This window comes from Hyperolius riggenbachi, chromosome 1, assembly GCF_040937935.1.
Source record: "Hyperolius riggenbachi isolate aHypRig1 chromosome 1, aHypRig1.pri, whole genome shotgun sequence".
NCBI classification, from domain to species: Eukaryota; Metazoa; Chordata; class Amphibia; order Anura; family Hyperoliidae; genus Hyperolius; species Hyperolius riggenbachi.
The window spans coordinates 378,051,691-378,070,503 of NC_090646.1; the positions used below are offsets into that span (position 1 = coordinate 378,051,691).

Genomic DNA, 18,813 nt, shown 5'->3' on the forward strand with positions numbered 1-18,813 from the left:
GGTGGAAAGCAGCCAAGTACTGTTTAACTTCCATCCAAATAAAGCTATTTGCACACATGTCCCAAACACTCTGATTGAGTGTAAAAACGCTGTAAAGACTGCAGTTCATTATTTTCATACATAGGCAAACATACATAAGCCCTGCGATAAAGCTCGAGCCAGCCCCGTCTATTTATTTGAAAACTCGTGTCATTACTGCAGCAAGATGAGAGGCGGGCTTTCACTGGCATTGTGGGAAATGTAGTTCACGCAACGGCCCCTAACATTACAGCAGTATCACTCGAGGACTACATCACCTATAAATCCAAGCTTCAGAAACACGGCTGAATGTAATGACTGCACATGTACCGTTCTCTTTCAGTGGTATTTTGGCGCAGCCTAGCGACCGTTCAGACTTCCAGTACAATCTCCAGGCATAATGTCACTTTCCCTCTTTTACACAAGGACCATATATTATATTGCCAATAGGAAATAAATAAAGGATACTTTTATAAACCCTGACAAGATTATGTAGGCGAATACTGTATTCCTGTGTGTGATCTCCTTGGATGTTCTGCGAGTTATGGCTGTAGAGCCTCAGCTGTGAGCGCTTACTTTGGAGAGAGCTGGGAGCTGGAGGGAGAAGTTTGCTGGATCCTCTCTGCTGATGGGAATCTGAAGCACTGCAATGAGATGATCTGTGGTGTGAAGGGAACCCCCATCAAGTGGCCGGTGTTTCTTGCTGCGGACAGAGAGATTTGTTTTGCACATGTTTGTTGGAGCCACAGAGGCGCTCAGCCAGGGAGAAGCTCAGAAGAAGTTTGGTGGAGGAGAGGATGAGGTTATTCCTGGAATCCTGTGCGCTCTGCTGGTGATCATCACACGCCTAGAGAGGAAGCTTCCTTCTCACTCCCAGGACTTCGCTAGTGACTGTATAGCTGCTTCAGCTGCTATTTCTCCCCCTCCTCTGCCTCTCCTGCCAGTGATGAGGAGGCTGAATTGGTGGTTCCTGGTGCTAAGCAGGGTCTGCCTGCTGATCCCTTGTGCCCTGGTCCTAGCCAGGGTCCCAGGCTCTTCCTCTCACCCTCAGCCCTGTCAGATCCTCAAGAGGATCGGGCACACTGTACGAATTGGGGCAGTGCAGCTGCAGCCCTGGAGGACAAGGGGCATCACCAGTCAGTACACCAGAACTTGGCCTGACAATGACACCGGGCTACAGAAGACGGGCGCAAGTCGTGATCAAGATGCAGATGAGGTGGAGGGGATGGACCGATTAAGCAAGTTAAGGGACGGAGACAAACGCGAACCGGTTGTCCATACTTTGGAAAGAAAGTCGAGCACTGGTCCAAGGAGTATTATTGGCTACAGAGGTGGAGATGAGTTGCTGTTTCCGAGGGATGCGCTACTTTTGGCAGTGGATAACCTCAATCGGGTGCCAGGTCTCTTGCCTTACAATCTGTCACTGGAAGTGGTAATGGCTATAGAAGCTGGGCTAGGGGACCTGCCCATCATGCCATTCTCCTCATCCAGCTCCTCTTGGAGTAGTGATCCGGTGTCCTTCCTCCAGAGTGTTTGTCATACTGTAGTGGTCCAAGGAGTCAGTGCCATCCTAGCCTTTCCTCAAAACAAAGGGGAGATACTGGAGTTGGAGTTTATCTCGTCTGTTTTACAAATACCTGTTGTTAGTATTGTGAGAAGTGAGTTTAATCGAAAAACCGAGGTAAGGACAAGTACTGATCATTTTATTTAACCTCCATAAGGTGATTAATAACGTTATACGTGAACTCTGAAGGTCTGTTACAAGTATGTATAAATAATACACAGCACTGTATTGCGGTATGGTTTCTCGCCACAGCTGCCTGCCCTATAAAGTTATCAGCACCGTGCTCTATGCGCTGATCAGGCATTCAGCACCATGGACAGCGCGCTGCATTTCCATCCAGGCACCGAGAATATTTCATAAGCTGCTTGTTGCACGCTGCTCAGCCTGCCAGGTGTACAGCGCTGTTGCGTGACAGCATTCCTCAATGCCTTCAGTCCCACTCCCATGGGATGTTACCAAAAGTCTTTCCTACAGTCACGTTTAGCAAATATTCCACTGGACGTTTGATAACCATAAAGTGCATAGTTAAAAAAAAAAAAATCTTCCAAAAAAATGTTGATGCTTAGATTAACTTTTCAACCCAAAACTAAGATGCTGGTATGTTAAATAATCCACCATTCTGACCTCCAGGGGCTGCATTGACTAGAGTTCTGAAACAAACTTGTCAAGTGTAGCCACATTCTGGTGTTTTTATGCATGGATATCACTTTCCCTATTTATTTTTCAAGTTTTTCTCATTTTATCTTCATGCTTAATGCAGCAAAATCAGTGAGATTTACATTGCTGCTGTGGGTAGAAAACATTTTGCAAATCACAGAGAAACAGGAAAAAAAATGAGGACCCAAAACAGAGGTCCCTAAAAGACAAAGTGAGCCAATGGGGGGACTTAGCTGTCCATCATCTCATCCCAACATAATCTATGGTTAATTAACTTATGTGTCCTACCTCCATAAAAAATAATGAAACAATACTCACTGGTTTAACTATAAACTAGTCCCAGTCAGCCTCTCTTGCTTGTCTATGTCACTTTCTGAACACAAACTAAAACATCAATAGGAGTCTTCAACATTATTTACTCTGATTATAGAACTAGATCTGTTAACAAAATAAATAACTCAACCATCCTCACTCGGTTTGGTAGAGGAAACTTTACAAATGATGTCTGATAAATCAGCTTGTTCCCAGCACTTGTCCAGAAGGGTTTTATACAATGCTGGAGGAATTGATTTCATCTGGCTGGTGATGGCTAATTAAGTTTTATCTACAGCGTGTGCTTTCAGTCTTCTCAACAAACCAGATGCAGGATGCTTAAGGAAAGTGGCTGGGAAACAGGTGCCAATACCACAAAGCTGGAAAAGCCTTGTGCATCCCATCATTTCTGTATAATGCACGGTAGTAAAAGTCACAAGTGTAAACAGAACCCCGCCATAATGCTTTAGCACTTTCCTAGTTATGGTACCTACTATTCCACTCTAATTAATGAGTATAATGGATCATTATTCACACCATTTAGTAGGATTTCTAGAACCATTTTGTTGACTAGAACCCAAAATATATTAAAGCCTAACCCAGACTGAGTTATAAATATATCTTCTGATAGTTTGGGAAGCAGATCACCCTAATTTACTTGTATACCTTCTTGTATTAAACAGGCTTCTGCAGCCAATATTTTTTATTTATTTATTTATTTTCTGTGACATGAAGCAGCCTAGCTGTATGAGTTAACATCAGGCTATGTGGGCTTGATCTTGCTGTTCAGACTGCAAGTTGCTGGAGCAGAGCCAGAGTTGTCAGGGAAGACTGCAGCTTGTAGGTACAGACATCTGTGCTGCACATACAGCTGGTAAGATAGCTCGGCGACACTTTAAACATGACTCTGTACAATGTATACAGATAATGATAGTTTCTGTCACTGAACACATAGACAGAACTAGGAAGATGTTTGTGCCTGGAGTGATGCTGTAAGCACAGATATACATTTCAATTAAACACTGTCATCACTTTCCACTACCTCCACTAGGCACATTCTCCCTCTGTGCCTAACACTGCAAAAGTGCCCTTTACCCTGGCTGCTAATAGGCCAAGAACAATTGTTCTTCAAGATACGAGGCCAAAAGATCTCCTTTGGGAGATGAAGTCCAGGTGCTGAACACAGGCGTACATAAGCAACACTGTTGTTTTAAGTGTAGTCCTTATTTAGCCACTTCCATTCTGTCCTACATAATGGTCCAGCTATGCTGCAGATGGCATCAAGTACAGCCAAGAAGCACAGCAGGGTGATCCTGTCTGCCTGTATGACCAGCTGAAATCAACTCGGTTAGGGAAAAAAAACAATTTCCTAGTTTGTTCAAACACATTATTTTTCTAATGTAGTTTCCTTCTTGGCAAAGGCCTTGCCATGTGAAATGATGTTATATTTGATCATGTGATCTCTATGGAAATGTAACCTTAGAGCTCAAACAGAACCTTGGAGCTCAAACAGAACCTTTGAGTGACCAGCTTAATCTGAACATGTCTTCCAGGCCCTATTAGCTTTGATCACATGCGTACATACCAAGCAATGCGGCCCCCAGTGTATTGCTTTATGAATAAATAATAAGTGTCATAGCTCTTCTTTAAGCATGGATTATGCTAAAATAATGAGGTAAGTAGAAGGGTGCTGAGGGACAGTGTGTCTTTTCTTGTGCAATTTTTTTTTCCACTGCAGCTTGACTTTCAATAGCAGCCAATGTAAATAGCTTACTTTAGTATTAGCAACCTTATGTTTTGTACATGTTATGGCTTCTTAAACATTCTACATACCATAGTAATCCACATTAATTTGCATTCAAAGGAAAATGTTTGTAAGCAGCAGGAGGTACTTCAGACTTATTTTCTTCTTGTTCTGTCTAGAAAAGCTGTACCTTTTTATGTTGCAGAAGCATAATTCTACTTTGTACCCAAGGCTTGCAAACAGATAAATGGACACATGTCTGTCCTTAAAGCGGAACTGAACGCAGAACTTCCTCTCTGCGCTAAAAGATAAACAACAGCATAATAGCCTTTAGAGAAAACATTTCTTTGTCACAGCTGATACAAATCCTGCAATAAATCTGCAGTTTGTCTACTTCCTGCTTTTATGAAAGTAGACATATTGTTAACATCCTGTGTTTACCTATTAGGTCTCAGCTGTGGCAGTCAGATGACACAGCTGAGGGATAAAATTACAACTTGTGCTTAGCCACAGATGAGGGGGGATTTGACAGGCTAAACTCTCTAAATACATACAGGGTGCATTTCCCTATGCTTTCCTTCTGTCCTGTGCAAGAGTTCAGGTCCACTTTAAAATGATTTTCCAAGTAGTAATGGCACGCATATGATAAAAATGTATCACAGTCTTATATGATATTATTGTATTTTAGTTTTAAAGGAATACTATCGATTCACATATTTTTTTCAATTGACACAGGAATTGTTTGGGAAGTGCTGCTAAGTACTGGTGTATACATTTTAGTAGCAACTTCTTTGTTTACTGTTATCAAAATACATTCAAACTTTACTGACGCCAAAACTGACGGCTGACTGAGCCATGAGGAGAGGGGAAATTCCCCTCACACTTGATCAGTTAACTCTATGTGTAGCTCTGTGTGTGACAGAGAAGAGAGAGCTCCCAACAGCTGCAGCTCCTGTGTTCTGTGTTTCTGACTGAAGTGTCTGAAGAGAGCAGAGGAAATGTAACTAATTGTCACAGCTTTTTCATACTGTTTTTGCTTTCAGAGTTTGATATGTTTGATATTTGCTTTCTGTAGTCTGATATGCAACTCTGGCTGTGCATTGAAGCAGACACCCCTTCTGCAATTGATTTGTCCCAATATAGCTAAATCCTACCCCCAATAAAATTACAACTTTTGCCTCTGATATTTAACATGAAAAGTAGGAAAATGTTTACACAGCTACTTAGACATTATTTGCACACTGTCATTTTAGAACACTTGGGTATCGATAGTATTCCTTTAATAAAATTACATACTCCAAAATGAGCTGTTGGTATAACGGTAAGCTTTTTTAGCTGGGCATACAGTGAAATCTGAAAGTTCTCATGTTAATGTGAGAAACTGCCTCGCAGATTAGAAGAGTGATGTTCTAGGTTAAACGCGTTAAGTATTTTCACAGCTTTGCTTGATAAGGTGCTAGAAAGGGTATGCCTGCTTTCTGCATCTAGTATAGATCAAGAAAAAAAAGTGGCTCACTACACCATTCTGTAAAGGCTATAAAGGCTATATGATTGCAGAGATTTCCAATACACATTTCTAAGAAGGGGCAGGTCTGCACAGAGGCTCTGGTCACATGGTCTTCTTGGATAATAGTTGTGAGGCCTTTCCTCTCCCTGCAGACAAGACTAAATGCAGAAACAGGTACTTCCTGTCTGGAATGTTTTCAATTAAGACTATCAAATTGTATTTTTTTTTTTTTTTTTTTTTGCATTTTAGCTTTTATACTGTTAGTGCTGAAGAGCACCAAAGCTAACTGTAGCATATATTAGTTTTGAGTTTAGGTAATCTTCGCAGTGTACACTTAAGTGTTTTTATGTTTTTTGGGTTTTTTTTTGCTTTTTAATGTCTTATGATTAGGGTCAGATCGATAATACAGTATTATTATTATTGCTTAAGTATTTATATAGTGCCAACATCTTCCAGAGCGCTGTACAGAGTATATTGTCTTGTCACTTAATTGTCCCTCAGAGGGGCTCACAATCTAATCCCTACCATAGTCATAAGTCTATGTATGTACCGTGTAGTGTATACATCGTAGTCTAGGGCCAATTTTAGAGGGAAGCCAATTAACTTATTTGTATGTTTTTGGGATGTTGAGTAAACCGGATTGCCTGAGGAAACCCACACAGACACGCAGAGAATGTACAAACTCTGTGAAGATAGTGGCCTGGCTGTTTTACAGTACATACATTTCACACGAATCAGCGCATGATTAACAACCATATAGCTGTAATACAGTATTTTATCTATGCTGTAATTTGGGTGTAAATAATGGTACTAGGAAGGGGCCTGAGCAGAAGCTTATCTTAAAGAAAACCAGAGATGTCCGACCAGAGCGTCAGTCTGGGTCTACTGTGCATGCACGGGATGTCCACGCATGTGCAGAAGACCCAGACTGGACCCAACTAAGCCTATTACCGTGGGGTGATCGTGGTTGAATGGCAGACCACGGGAGGACGGCGTGGGATGGGTTTATGCTGCAGTAGGAAGCCACGGGTGAGTATGAAATCTTCTTTTAGGGTCAACTCTGGCACACTTTAAAGAGGCAATGTAGTGACATTCAGTAGAATGCATAAATTATTGTATGTAACCCCACCCTCCCAGTGATGTTAAGCCTAGGCTGATGAGGTATGTGGAATTCTCCATCCCAGAGCATTCTGGGAGACAAGGTATATTTTTCCACTGGCTTTCCACAGAGATCACCTGACAGGACTAAAGATGTCACTCACTACCTGTGATAAATTTCAGAATGTAACTCAGGGAGAGGAAACATTTTACAATGGACAAACACTGACTCGCTGATTTTTAAATTCATATTGTAAAATTATAAGCAATTTTATGAATTACGTTATTTTCATTACAGGTCCTCTTGAACTGTTGCTGTGGCTGTAACATGGGTTAATATTAATGCCTGATCACCCAAGGATATCACTAGAAGAAGGCTAGCTTTTCTCCCTGGTTTTGTCTTATTGATTTCAAAAAATGTGTATGACAGTCAATTATTGAAAGAAAATGCAAAGCTGTCATCACATCAATAAAAACAGAATGTTCAGTTTGCTTTCAATTCACAACTACATGTTTTAGCACTTGATCCTTCCAAGAACAGGCATCTATTATTAAATGTTAGCAAACATCCAAGGATTTATCCTCAAAACAAATCCAAATGTTCCTTCACTTGATCAATCACACCACTGCCAAGTTCTCTATACGCAGACAACATTGTTTTACTAATGCACATTGCCATCTCTCCTTCCTGGCCAGAAGAGCTGCCATCTTACTGTCTGAAATAGCCAAAAATTTGAGTTCCTACCTCTGATTTATTTTCTGACTGTAAACTGTGATTTTTATTTTTTTACTCCCCCGGTGTCCCCCTCTGTAAGCTGGCCAGCTCACCTCCTCAGTTACGCCCCCGTTGCTGGGAGCATTCTGTGCATGCACAGTAGCACTTTTTACTTACTGCACAAAAATTGGAGGATGCAGGAGGCGGGTGGTATGGGGCCACACATGCAGTGTTCAGAGGAGGACAGTGGAGGAGCAGAGCAGCGTGAAATGACGGTGAGGGACCAGGAGGACATCAGGTCGCTGGAAGAATAGGTGAATAGCTGGCCACATTACTTTTCACTTAAAATTTCCTTTTAAAAGACATTTTATTGACTAGTGCCCATATGCAATTTACTTTTTCTCCTAGGAGATGATTTGCATCTTCTCTTTAAACTAATTTTTCATTATTTTGCAATGAAAAAGTACCAAAATGTAGGTGAAGAATTATTATCAACATTACTTTGAGTATTTTCTTGCTTGCTGGTAATTTCAAAGGCCTCTTATTGACAAGATGTGAATATACCACCTAAGAGAAAATTCAGCAAAAATAAAGTAAATTGATTTGGGGGCCAAATTAAGTCAGGCAAGCAAGAAAGTGATAAGTCCCAAACTTTCACCTGCAACTGGCTTTTTCTTTTCTTTCTTTTCTTTTTCTTTTAAACTAATAAGATTGAATAAAATTACATAGCCCTCCCCAAAGGTTTTGTTAACTCCTTGTGCCTCATAAAGGCTTGTATAGCCAAGATGGCTGGGCTGACCTGTACTGGGCTCCACCATACTAACCTATAGCAGTCCACATGGTACATGATATGGAGGGCTTTGTAAGAGAGGGACAGCAAAGTCTTTCCCTCTCGTACAAAGCCCTGCCCATATGGTAAAGAAGCTCATCCTCACCTCTATGCATTAAAAGGTTGGGGTAACTACCCCAAAGCTTGTGGGGATAAGTATTGGGGAGATTTATGGAGGTAGATTAAGGTGTTGGGAAGATTTATGGAAACCTCATCTCCCAGCCCCAGCTCTGCCGAGCATCCTCAGCACCACCTACCCTGATAGTAGAATATCAGTAACATTTACCGCTGAAATTCTATATACAGTGGAAATTTTTGTTGGAAAAAAATTTCAGCTACAGCTGAACCTAAACCTAATCTCACACAGAACCCAGAACTCTTTTCCCTCCAATGCCTAACCCTAACAACCCACCATGACATCTAACCTTAAAACCCTGATTCCTAACCTTAACCAAACCCCTTTCTTGACATCTAACCTTAACTGCCCCACCCCCCCCCCCTCCACCAACCCCCTACTGATGCCTAACTTTAACTGTCCCCCTATACCACAAAAAATACCAGAGGCGCCACAGAAGTTTGGGAGCCACCATAGGCACCCATACAAGTGTTGTTTATGGGTGGACATTTAGGCTCCAGCGGCTTTGCTCCTGCTATTTGTAGCTGAAGTTTACATAGCGGTCGGGCCAAATTTTCGCCCATAAACAATATTTGTATGGGCACCTATAGCAACGCCCAAACTTCTGTGGCGCCCCTGGCGCCCACATTTTATGTTTCCCTATATCAGTGCCACTCTACACATGCTAGATTCTCAAATAACTATCATATGTACGAGGCATACGCTCTCCTTGTAGTTAAGATAAAAAATAAGTCCAGTATATCATCACAGATCAGCCAATCCGTCCATAGATAAACCCAGCCAACCCCCCCCCCCCACCACCACCACCACCACACACACACACACACACACACACACACACACACACACACACACACACACACACACACACACACACACACACACACACACACACACACACACACACACACACACACACACACTCCTATTCATACACTAAGACAAACATACACAATTTGGGCCTAAATTAGGGCTTATTGATAAGGTTTTGTGAGCAGAAAATAATCTGCTCCCAAAGTTGTACTTTGGGCCATTATACTCTGTTAGATGTTTTTAATAGATCAGGCGTTTGGATTGATAAATATGTGAAATGCAAGGGAAATCTGTCAAAAGCAAGCCCCAGCATAATCACTATTCAATCAAAGTATTCACTGAACATTGATCTGGATAGCCTGTCCATTTACAGAGCAATGGGCTGAGGGTGGGGAAGAGCGAGCAGATGCAGAGCTCAAGAAACTGTTCCTATGGCTTTGTAGCATCTAGCAGCAGTCAGATCAAAGTTCCCTCAGATGTCTGCTGACATCTGACAGAATAGCAAGTGGTGCACAGCGGTACCCAGGTAAACGATTGATATCAGTCAAATACTGATTGTTTTACCTGTTCTAACAAACATTTAACAATGTATGGTGGACATTAAAAAGCTTAAAGTGAAACCCTAATGTAATATATTTCATTTTAGTACTAAACCTAATAAAACAGTAATGGCAAAAAAACCATGCTCTGCTTTACCTTTAAATAAAGAATAAGGGCTATGCCCTGCTGTGTTTGTACCTGTAGCTTTCTAGCATGCTACAGCTGACAGGAAAGAATTAGGAAAACCTGCTAGTGGTTGTTAAATTGAACCTGAGGGAGAGTGAATGCTGGAGTTGTGTAGGTTTGCCAAATCAGCATATTTGCAACAGGCAGTAAAGGTGAAATAAGTGTTTACAAAAAAGAATGGCCTGGTAGCTGTAGTTTGCTGGGCTTCACTGGCTCTTAGTAAATCACCAACAAGACTGTAAGCATCAGAGAAATTTCTGCCGGAGGAATGACGGTTTAGTGATAAATTATACTGTGGTACGACCTAGAGAACATTGGTGCTTTGTGAAGTTTTGCTTTCCCTACATTCACTCCTACTGAAACACACAGTCCAGAAACATGAAAGAAAACAGTAGGATACACTTTTTTTGTGGCGCTTTTCTGTTCCCTGCTCGAATAACAGTAAGACTGGTCATTATTCAGACAGCTGTCATTCTTGGTGTTGTGACAGCTCCTCCACCCATTTCTGCTCCAGTTTCTGCAAGAATAATAATAGGGTGTATTCACTGAACTGCAGTAAGCAGAATAACATACATGGGCCCATATGCAATTAACTTTTTCTTTTCAGTTTTCTTCTCAGTGATAGGGTCAAACTTGTCAATACAATGCTTTTAAGACTAACAGCAAGCAAGAAAATGCTCAAAATGTTTATAGTCCTTACTTCAACTACTTTTTAGTCATTTTTAATCACAAAATGACGAAAATGTATTTTAAATAGAAGATGAAGAATTAGCTAGGAGAAAACTCAGGAGAAAAAGTTAATTGCATATTGGCCATAAAGTCTTATGGCACAATGAGAGAGTGAGTAAAATGCAATACATTACGCTCTACTCATTATGCGTATAACTTTACACACATCATTCTGCTTACCGCAATTCTGGCAGTGAGTTTGCCCTGTTGTTAGAGTTTCAGATTCCGTAAACACATTCCATTTTGAGTGGCCAATAGCTGGCCAATTTTACCACCTACTATTTAGTATGACATGGCACTGCTAGTTGCTGCTCCTGTGTCTCCATATCAGCAGCTATTAAAAAGATTTTGGTGAAATGCTAGTATATTGAAAAATATTTTTTAATATATTTCCTTTTACTACTAAATCTAATAGTTTTGCTTTGCACAGGCACTCTTTCATAGTTAGTACTGCTCTGTGCTGGCGCTCTTTCATAGTTAGGACTGCTCTGTGCTGGAGCTCTTTCATAGTTAGTGCTGCTGTGTGCACTCTCGCTTTCATAGTTAGTGCTGCTGTGTGCCCTCTCTCTTTCAAAGTTAGTGCTGCTGTGTGCCCTCTCTCTTTCATAGTTAGTGCTGCTCTGTGCCCTCTCTCTTTCATAGTTAGTGCTGCTGTGTGCCCTCTCTCTTTCATAGTTAGTGCTGCTGTGTGCACTCTCTCTTGCATAGTTAGTGCTGCTGTGTGCCCTCTCTCTTTCATAGTTAGTGTTGCTGTGTGCACTCTCTCTTTCATAGTTAGTGCTGCTGTGTGCATTCTCTCTTTCATAGTGAGTGCTGTTGTGTGCCCTCTCTCTTTCATAGTTAGTACTGCTCTGTGCACTTTCTCTTTCATAGTAAGTACTGCTCTGTGCCCTCTCTCTTTCATAGTTAGTGTTGCTTTATGCACTCTCTCTTTCATAGTTAGTGCTGCTTTGTGCACTCTCTCTTTCATAGTTAGTACTGCTCTGTGCCCTTTCTTTTTTCATAGTTAGTGCTGCTGTGTGCATTCTCTCTTTCATAGTTAGTGCTGCTGTGTGCACTCTCTCTTTCATAGTTAGTGCTGCTTTGTGCACTCTCTGTTTCATAGTTAGTGCTGCTTTGTGCACTTTCTCTTTCATAGTAAGTACTGCTCTGTGCCCTCTCTCTTTCATAGTTAGTGCTGCTGTGTGCACTCTCTCTTTCATAGTTAGTGCTGCTGTGTGCACTCTCTCTTTCAAAGTTAGTACTGCTGTGTGCACTCTCTCTTTCATAGTGCTGTTGTGTGCACTCTCTCTTTCATAGGTAGTGCTGCTGTGTGCATGCTCTCTTTCATAGTTAGTGCTGCTGTGTGCACTCTCTCTTTCCTAGTTAGTGCTGCTTTGTGCACTCTCTCTTTCATAGTTAGTACTGCTCTGTGCTGGCGCTCTTTCATAGTTAGTGCTGCTGTGTGCACGCTCTCTTTCATAGTTAGTACTGCTGTGTGCGCTTTCTCTTTCATAGTTAGTGCTGCTGTGTGCATTCTCTCTTTCATACTTAGTGCTGCTGTGTGCCCTCTCTCTTTCATAGTTAGTGCTGCTGTGTGCACTCTCTCTTTCATAGTTAGTGTTGCTGTGTGCACTCTCTCTTTCATAGTTAGTGCTGCTGTGTGCACTCTCTCTTTCATAGTTAGTGCTGCTGTGTGCACTCTCTCTTTCATAGTTAGTGTTGCTGTGTGCACTCTTTCTTTCACAGTTAGTGCTGCTGTGTGCATTCTCTCTTTCATAGTTAGTGCTGCTGTGTGCCCTCTCTCTTTCATAGTTAGTGCTGCTTTGTGCACTCTCTCTTTCATAGTTAGTGCTGCTGTGTGCCATCTCTCTTTCATAGTTAGTGCTGCTGTGTGCACTCTCTCTTTCATAGTTAGTGCTGCTGTGTGCATTCTCTCTTTCATAGTTAGTGCTGCTGTGTGCCCTCTCTCTTTCATAGTTAGTGCTGCTTTGTGCACTCTCTCTTTCATAGTAAGTACTGCTCTGTGCCCTCTCTCTTTCATAGTTAGTGTTGCTGTATGCACTCTCTCTTTCATAGTTAGTACTTCTCTGTGCCCTCTCTCTTTCATAGTTAGTGCTGCTGTGTGCACTCTCTCTTTCATAGTTAGTGCTGCTGTGTGCACTCTCTCTTTCATAGTTAGTGCTGCTGTGTGCACTCTCTCTTTCATAGTTAGTGCTGCTTTGTGCACTCTCTGTTTCATAGTTAGTGCTGCTGTGTGCATTCTCTCTTTCATAGTTAGTGCTGCTGTGTGCCCTCTCTCTTTCATAGTTAGTGCTGCTGTGTGCACTCTCTCTTTCATAGTTAGTGTTGCTGTGTGCACTCTCTCTTTCATAGTTAGTGCTGCTGTGTGCATTCTCTCTTTCATAGTTAGTGCTGCTGTGTGCCCTCTCTCTTTCATAGTTAGTGCTGCTATGTGCACTCTCTCTTTCATAGTTAGTGCTGCTGTGTGCACTCTCTCTTTCATAGTTAGTGCTGCTGTGTGCATTCTCTCTTTCATAGTTAGTGCTGCTGTGTGCCCTCTCTCTTTCATAGTTAGTGCTGCTTTGTGCACTCTCTCTTTCATAGTTAGTGCTGCTGTGTGCCCTCTCTCTTTCATAGTTAGTGCTGCTGTGTGCACTCTCTCTTTCATAGTTAGTGCTGCTGTGTGCATTCTCTCTTTCATAGTTAGTGCTGCTGTGTGCCCTCTCTCTTTCATAGTTAGTGCTGCTTTGTGCACTCTCTCTTTCATAGTTAGTACTGCTCTGTGCACTCTCTCTTTGATAGTTAGTGTTACTGTATGCACTCTCTCTTTCATAGTTAGTGCTGCTTTGTGCACTCTCTCTTTCATAATAAGTACTGCTCTGTGCCCTCTCTCTTTCATAGTTAGTGTTGCTGTATGCACTCTCTCTTTCATAGTTAGTGCTGCTTTGTCCACTCTCTCTTTCATAGTTAGTACTGCTCTGTGCATGCTCTCTTTCATAGTTAGTGTTGCTGTGTGCACTCTCTCTTTCATATTTAGTGTTTCTGTGTGCACTCTCTCTTTCATATTTAGTGTTTCTGTGTGCACTCTCTCTTTCATAGTTAGTGTTGCTGTGTGCACTCTCTCTTTCATATTTAGTGTTTCTGTGTGCACTCTCTCTTTCATAGTTAGTGTTGCTGTGTGCACTCTCTCTTTCATATTTAGTGTTTCTGTGTGCACTCTCTCTTTCATAGTTAGTACTGCTCTGTGCTGGCGCTCTTCCATAGTTAGTGCTGATCTGTGCTGGAGCTCTTTCATAGTTATACTGCTCTGTGCTGGCGCTCTTTTATAGTTAGTGCTGCTCTGTGCTGGCGCTCTTTCATAGTTAGTGCTGCTGTGTGCCCTCTCTCTTTCATAGTTAGTGCTGCATTGTGTGCATGCCCTATTTCATAGTTAGTGCTGCTTTGTGCACTCTCTCTTTCATAGTTAGTGCTGCTGTGTGCACTCTCTCTTTCATAGTTAGTGCTGCTTTGTGCACTCTCTCTTTCATAGTTAGTGCTGCTGTGTGCCCTCTCTCTTTCATAGTTAGTGCTGCTGTGTGCCCTCTCTCTTTCATAGTTAGTGCTGCTGTGTGCCCTCTCTCTTTCATAGTTAGTGCTGCATTGTGTGCATGCCCTCTTTCATAGTTAGTGCTGCTTTGTGCACTCTCTCTTTCATAGTTAGTGCTGCTTTGTGCACTCTCTCTTTCATAGTTAGTGCTGCTTTGTGCACTCTCTCTTTCATAGTTAGTGCTGCTTTGTGCACTCTCTCTTTCATAGTTAGTGTTGCTGTGTGCACTCTCTCTTTCATAGTTAGTGTTGCTGTGTGCACTCTCTCTTTCATAGTTAGTGCTGCTTTGTGCACTCTCTCTTTCATAGTTGGTACTGCTCTGTGCACTCTCTCTTTCATAGTTAGTACTGCTCTGTGCTGGCGCTCTTTCATAGTTAGTGCTGCTCTGTGCATGCTCTCTTTCATAGTTAGTGCTGATGTGTGCCCTCTCTCTTTCATAGTTAGTGCTGCTCTGTGCACTCTCTCTTTGATAGTTAGTGTTGCTGTATGCACTCTCTCTTTCATAGTTAGTGCTGCTTTGTGCACTCTCTCTTTCATAATAAGTACTGCTCTGTGCCCTCTCTCTTTCATAGTTAGTGTTGCTGTATGCACTCTCTCTTTCATAGTTAGTGCTGCTTTGTCCACTCTCTCTTTCATAGTTAGTACTGCTCTGTGCATGCTCTCTTTCATAGTTAGTGTTGCTGTGTGCACTCTCTCTTTTTATATTTAGTGTTTCTGTGTGCACTCTCTCTTTCATAGTTAGTGTTGCTGTGTGCACTCTGTGCACTCTCTCTTTCATAGTTAGTACTGCTCTGTGCTGGCGCTCTTCCATAGTTAGTGCTGATCTGTGCTGGAGCTCTTTCATAGTTATACTGCTCTGTGCTGGCGCTCTTTTATAGTTAGTGCTGCTCTGTGCTGGCACTCTTTCATAGTTAGTGCTGCTGTGTGCCCTCTCTCTTTCATAGTTAGTGCTGCATTGTGTGCATGCCCTATTTCATAGTTAGTGCTGCTTTGTGCACTCTCTCTTTCATAGTTAGTGCAGCTGTGTGCACTCTCTCTTTCATAGTTAGTGCTGCTTTGTGCACTCTCTCTTTCATAGTTAGTGCTGCTGTGTGCCCTCTCTCTTTCATAGTTAGTGCTGCTGTGTGCCCTCTCTCTTTCATAGTTAGTGCTGCTGTGTGCCTCTCTCTTTCATAGTTAGTGCTGCATTGTGTGCATGCCCTCTTTCATAGTTAGTTCTGCTTTGTGCACTCTCTCTTTCATAGTTAGTGCTGCTTTGTGCACTCTCTCTTTCATAGTTAGTGTTGCTGTGTGCACTCTCTCTTTCATAGTTAGTGTTGCTGTGTGCACTCTCTCTTTCATAGTTAGTGCTGCTTTGTGCACTCTCTCTTTCATAGTTGGTACTGCTCTGTGCACTCTCTCTTTCATAGTTAGTACTGCTCTGTGCTGGCGCTCTTTCATAGTTAGTGCTGCTCTGTGCATGCTCTCTTTCATAGTTAGTGCTGATGTGTGCCCTCTCTCTTTCATAGTTAGTGCTGCATTGTGTGCATGCCCTATTTCAAAGTTAGTGCTGCTTTGTGCACTCTCTCTTTCATAGTTAGTGCTGCTTTGTGCACTCTCTCTTTCATAGTTAGTGCTGCTGTGTGCCCTCTCTCTTTCATAGTTAGTGCTGCATTGTCTGCATGCCCTATTTCATAGTTAATGCTGCTTTGTGCACTCTCTCTCTTTCATAGTTAGTGCTGCTGTGTGCCCTCTCTCTTTCATAGTTAGTGCTGCTGTGTGCCCTCTCTCTTTCATAGTTAGTGCTGCTGTGTGCCCGCTCTCTTTCATAGTTAGTGCTGCATTGTGTGCATGCCCTATTTCATAGTTAGTGCTGCTTTGTGCACTCTCTCTTTCATAGTTAGTGCTGCTTTGTGCACTCTCTCTTTCATAGTTAGTGCTGCTGTGTGCGCTCTCTCTCTCATAGTTAGTGCTGCATTTTGCACTCTCTCTTTCATAGTTAGTGTTGCTGTGTGCACTCTCTCTTTCATAGTTAGTGCTGCTTTGTGCACTCTCTCTTTCATAGTTAGTGCTGCTTTGTGCACTCTCTCTTTCATAGTTGGTACTGCTCTGTGCACTCTCTCTTTCATAGTTAGTACTGCTCTGTGCTGGCGCTCTTTCATAGTTAGTGTTGCTCTGTGCTGGAGCTCTTTCATAGTTAGTGCTGCTTTGTGCACTCTCTCTTTCATAGTTAGTGCTGCTGTGTGCCCTCTCTCTTTCATAGTTAGTGCTGCATTGTCTGCATGCCCTATTTCATAGTTAATGCTGCTTTGTGCACTCTCTCTTTCATAGTTAGTGCTGCTGTGTGCCCTCTCTCTTTCATAGTTAGTGCTGCTGTGTGCCCGCTCTCTTTCATAGTTAGTGCTGCATTGTGTGCATGCCCTATTTCATAGTTAGTGCTGCTTTGTGCACTCTCTCTTTCATAGTTAGTGCTGCTTTGTGCACTCTCTCTTTCATAGTTAGTGCTGCTGTGTGCCCTCTCTCTTTCATAGTTAGTGCTGCATTTTGCACTCTCTCTTTCATAGTTAGTGTTGCTGTGTGCACTCTCTCTTTCATAGTTAGTGCTGCTTTGTGCACTCTCTCTTTCATAGTTAGTGCTGCTTTGTGCACTCTCTCTTTCATAGTTGGTACTGCTCTGTGCACTCTCTCTTTCATAGTTAGTACTGCTCTGTGCTGGCGCTCTTTCATAGTTAGTGTTGCTCTGTGCTGGAGCTCTTTCATAGTTAGTGCTGCTGTGTGCACTCTCTCTTTCATAGTTAGTGCTGCTGTGTGCCCTCTCTCTTTCATAGTTAGTGCTCCTGTGTGCCCGCTCTCTTTCATAGTTAGTGCTGCATTGTGTGCATGCCCTATTTCATAGTTAGTGCTGCTTTGTGCACTCTCTCTTTCATAGTTAGTGTTGCTTTGTGCACTCTCTCTTTCATAGTTAGTGCTGCTGTGTGCCCTCTCTCTTTCATAGTTAGTGCTGCATTTTGCACTCTCTCTTTCATAGTTAGTGTTGCTGTGTGCACTCTCTCTTTCATAGTTAGTGCTGCTTTGTGCACTCTCTCTTTCATAGTTAGTGCTGCTTTGTGCACTCTCTCTCTCATAGTTGGTACTGCTCTGTGCACTCTCTCTTTCATAGTTAGTACTGCTCTGTGCTGGCGCTCTTTCATAGTTAGTGTTGCTCTGTGCTGGAGCTCTTTCATAGTTAGTGCTGCTTTGTGCACTCTCTCTTTCATAGTTAGTGCTGCTGTGTGCCCTCTCTCTTTCATAGTTAGTGCTGCATTGTCTGCATGCCCTATTTCATAGTTAATGCTGCTTTGTGCACTCTCTCTTTCATAGTTAGTGCTGCTGTGTGCCCTCTCTCTTTCATAGTTAGTGCTGCTGTGTGCCCTCTCTCTTTCATAGTTAGTGCTGCTGTGTGCCCGCTCTCTTTCATAGTTAGTGCTGCATTGTGTGCATGCCCTATTTCATAGTTAGTGCTGCTTTGTGCACTCTCTCTTTCATAGTTAGTGCTGCTTTGTGCACTCTCTCTTTCATAGTTAGTGCTGCTGTGTGCCCTCTCTCTTTCATAGTTAGTGCTGCATTTTGCACTCTCTCTTTCATAGTTAGTGTTGCTGTGTGCACTCTCTCTTTCATAGTTAGTGCTGCTTTGTGCACTCTCTCTTTCATAGTTAGTGCTGCTTTGTGCACTCTCTCTTTCATAGTTGGTACTGCTCTGTGCACTCTCTCTTTCATAGTTAGTACTGCTCTGTGCTGGCGCTCTTTCATAGTTAGTGTTGCTCTGTGCTGGAGCTCTTTCATAGTTAGTGCTGCTGTGTGCACTCTCTCTTTCATAGTTAGTGCTGCTGTGTGCCCTCTCTCTTTCATAGTTAGTGCTGCTGTGTGCCCGCTCTCTTTCATAGTTAGTGCTGCATTGTGTGCATGCCCTATTTCATAGTTAGTGCTGCTTTGTGCACTCTCTCTTTCATAGTTAGTGCTGCTTTGTGCACTCTCTCTTTCATAGTTAGTGCTGCTGTGTGCCCTCTCTCTTTCATAGTTAGTGCTGCTTTTTGCACTCTCTCTTTCATAGTTAGTGTTGCTGTGTGCACTCTCTCTTTCATAGTTAGTGCTGCTTTGTGCACTCTCTCTTTCATAGTTAGTGCTGCTTTGTGCACTCTCTCTTTCATAGTTGGTACTGCTCTGTGCACTCTCTCTTTCATAGTTAGTACTGCTCTGTGCTGGCGCTCTTTCATAGTTAGTGTTGCTATGTGCTGGAGCTCTTTCATAGTTAGTGCTGCTTTCTGCCCTCTCTCTTTCATAGATAGTGCTGCATTGTCTGCATGCCCTATTTCATAGTTAATGCTGCTTTGTGCACTCTCTCTTTCATAGTTAGTGCTGCTGTGTGCCCTCTCTCTTTC

The 18,813-nt window shown here is 42.4% G+C and overlaps 1 protein-coding gene across 1 annotated transcript in view; it reads left to right on the forward strand.

Annotated features, from left to right (window-relative positions):
- Window positions 1-329: 329 nt before the first annotated feature.
- GRIN3A (glutamate ionotropic receptor NMDA type subunit 3A) overlaps window positions 330-18,813 on the forward strand; it is a 469,331-nt gene continuing 450,847 nt past the window's right edge. The window contains exon 1 of the mRNA XM_068234342.1: window positions 330-1,699. Coding sequence (XP_068090443.1) covers window positions 749-1,699 — 951 coding nt within the window. The 5' untranslated portion in view covers window positions 330-748. The remainder of the gene's footprint in view (window positions 1,700-18,813) is intronic.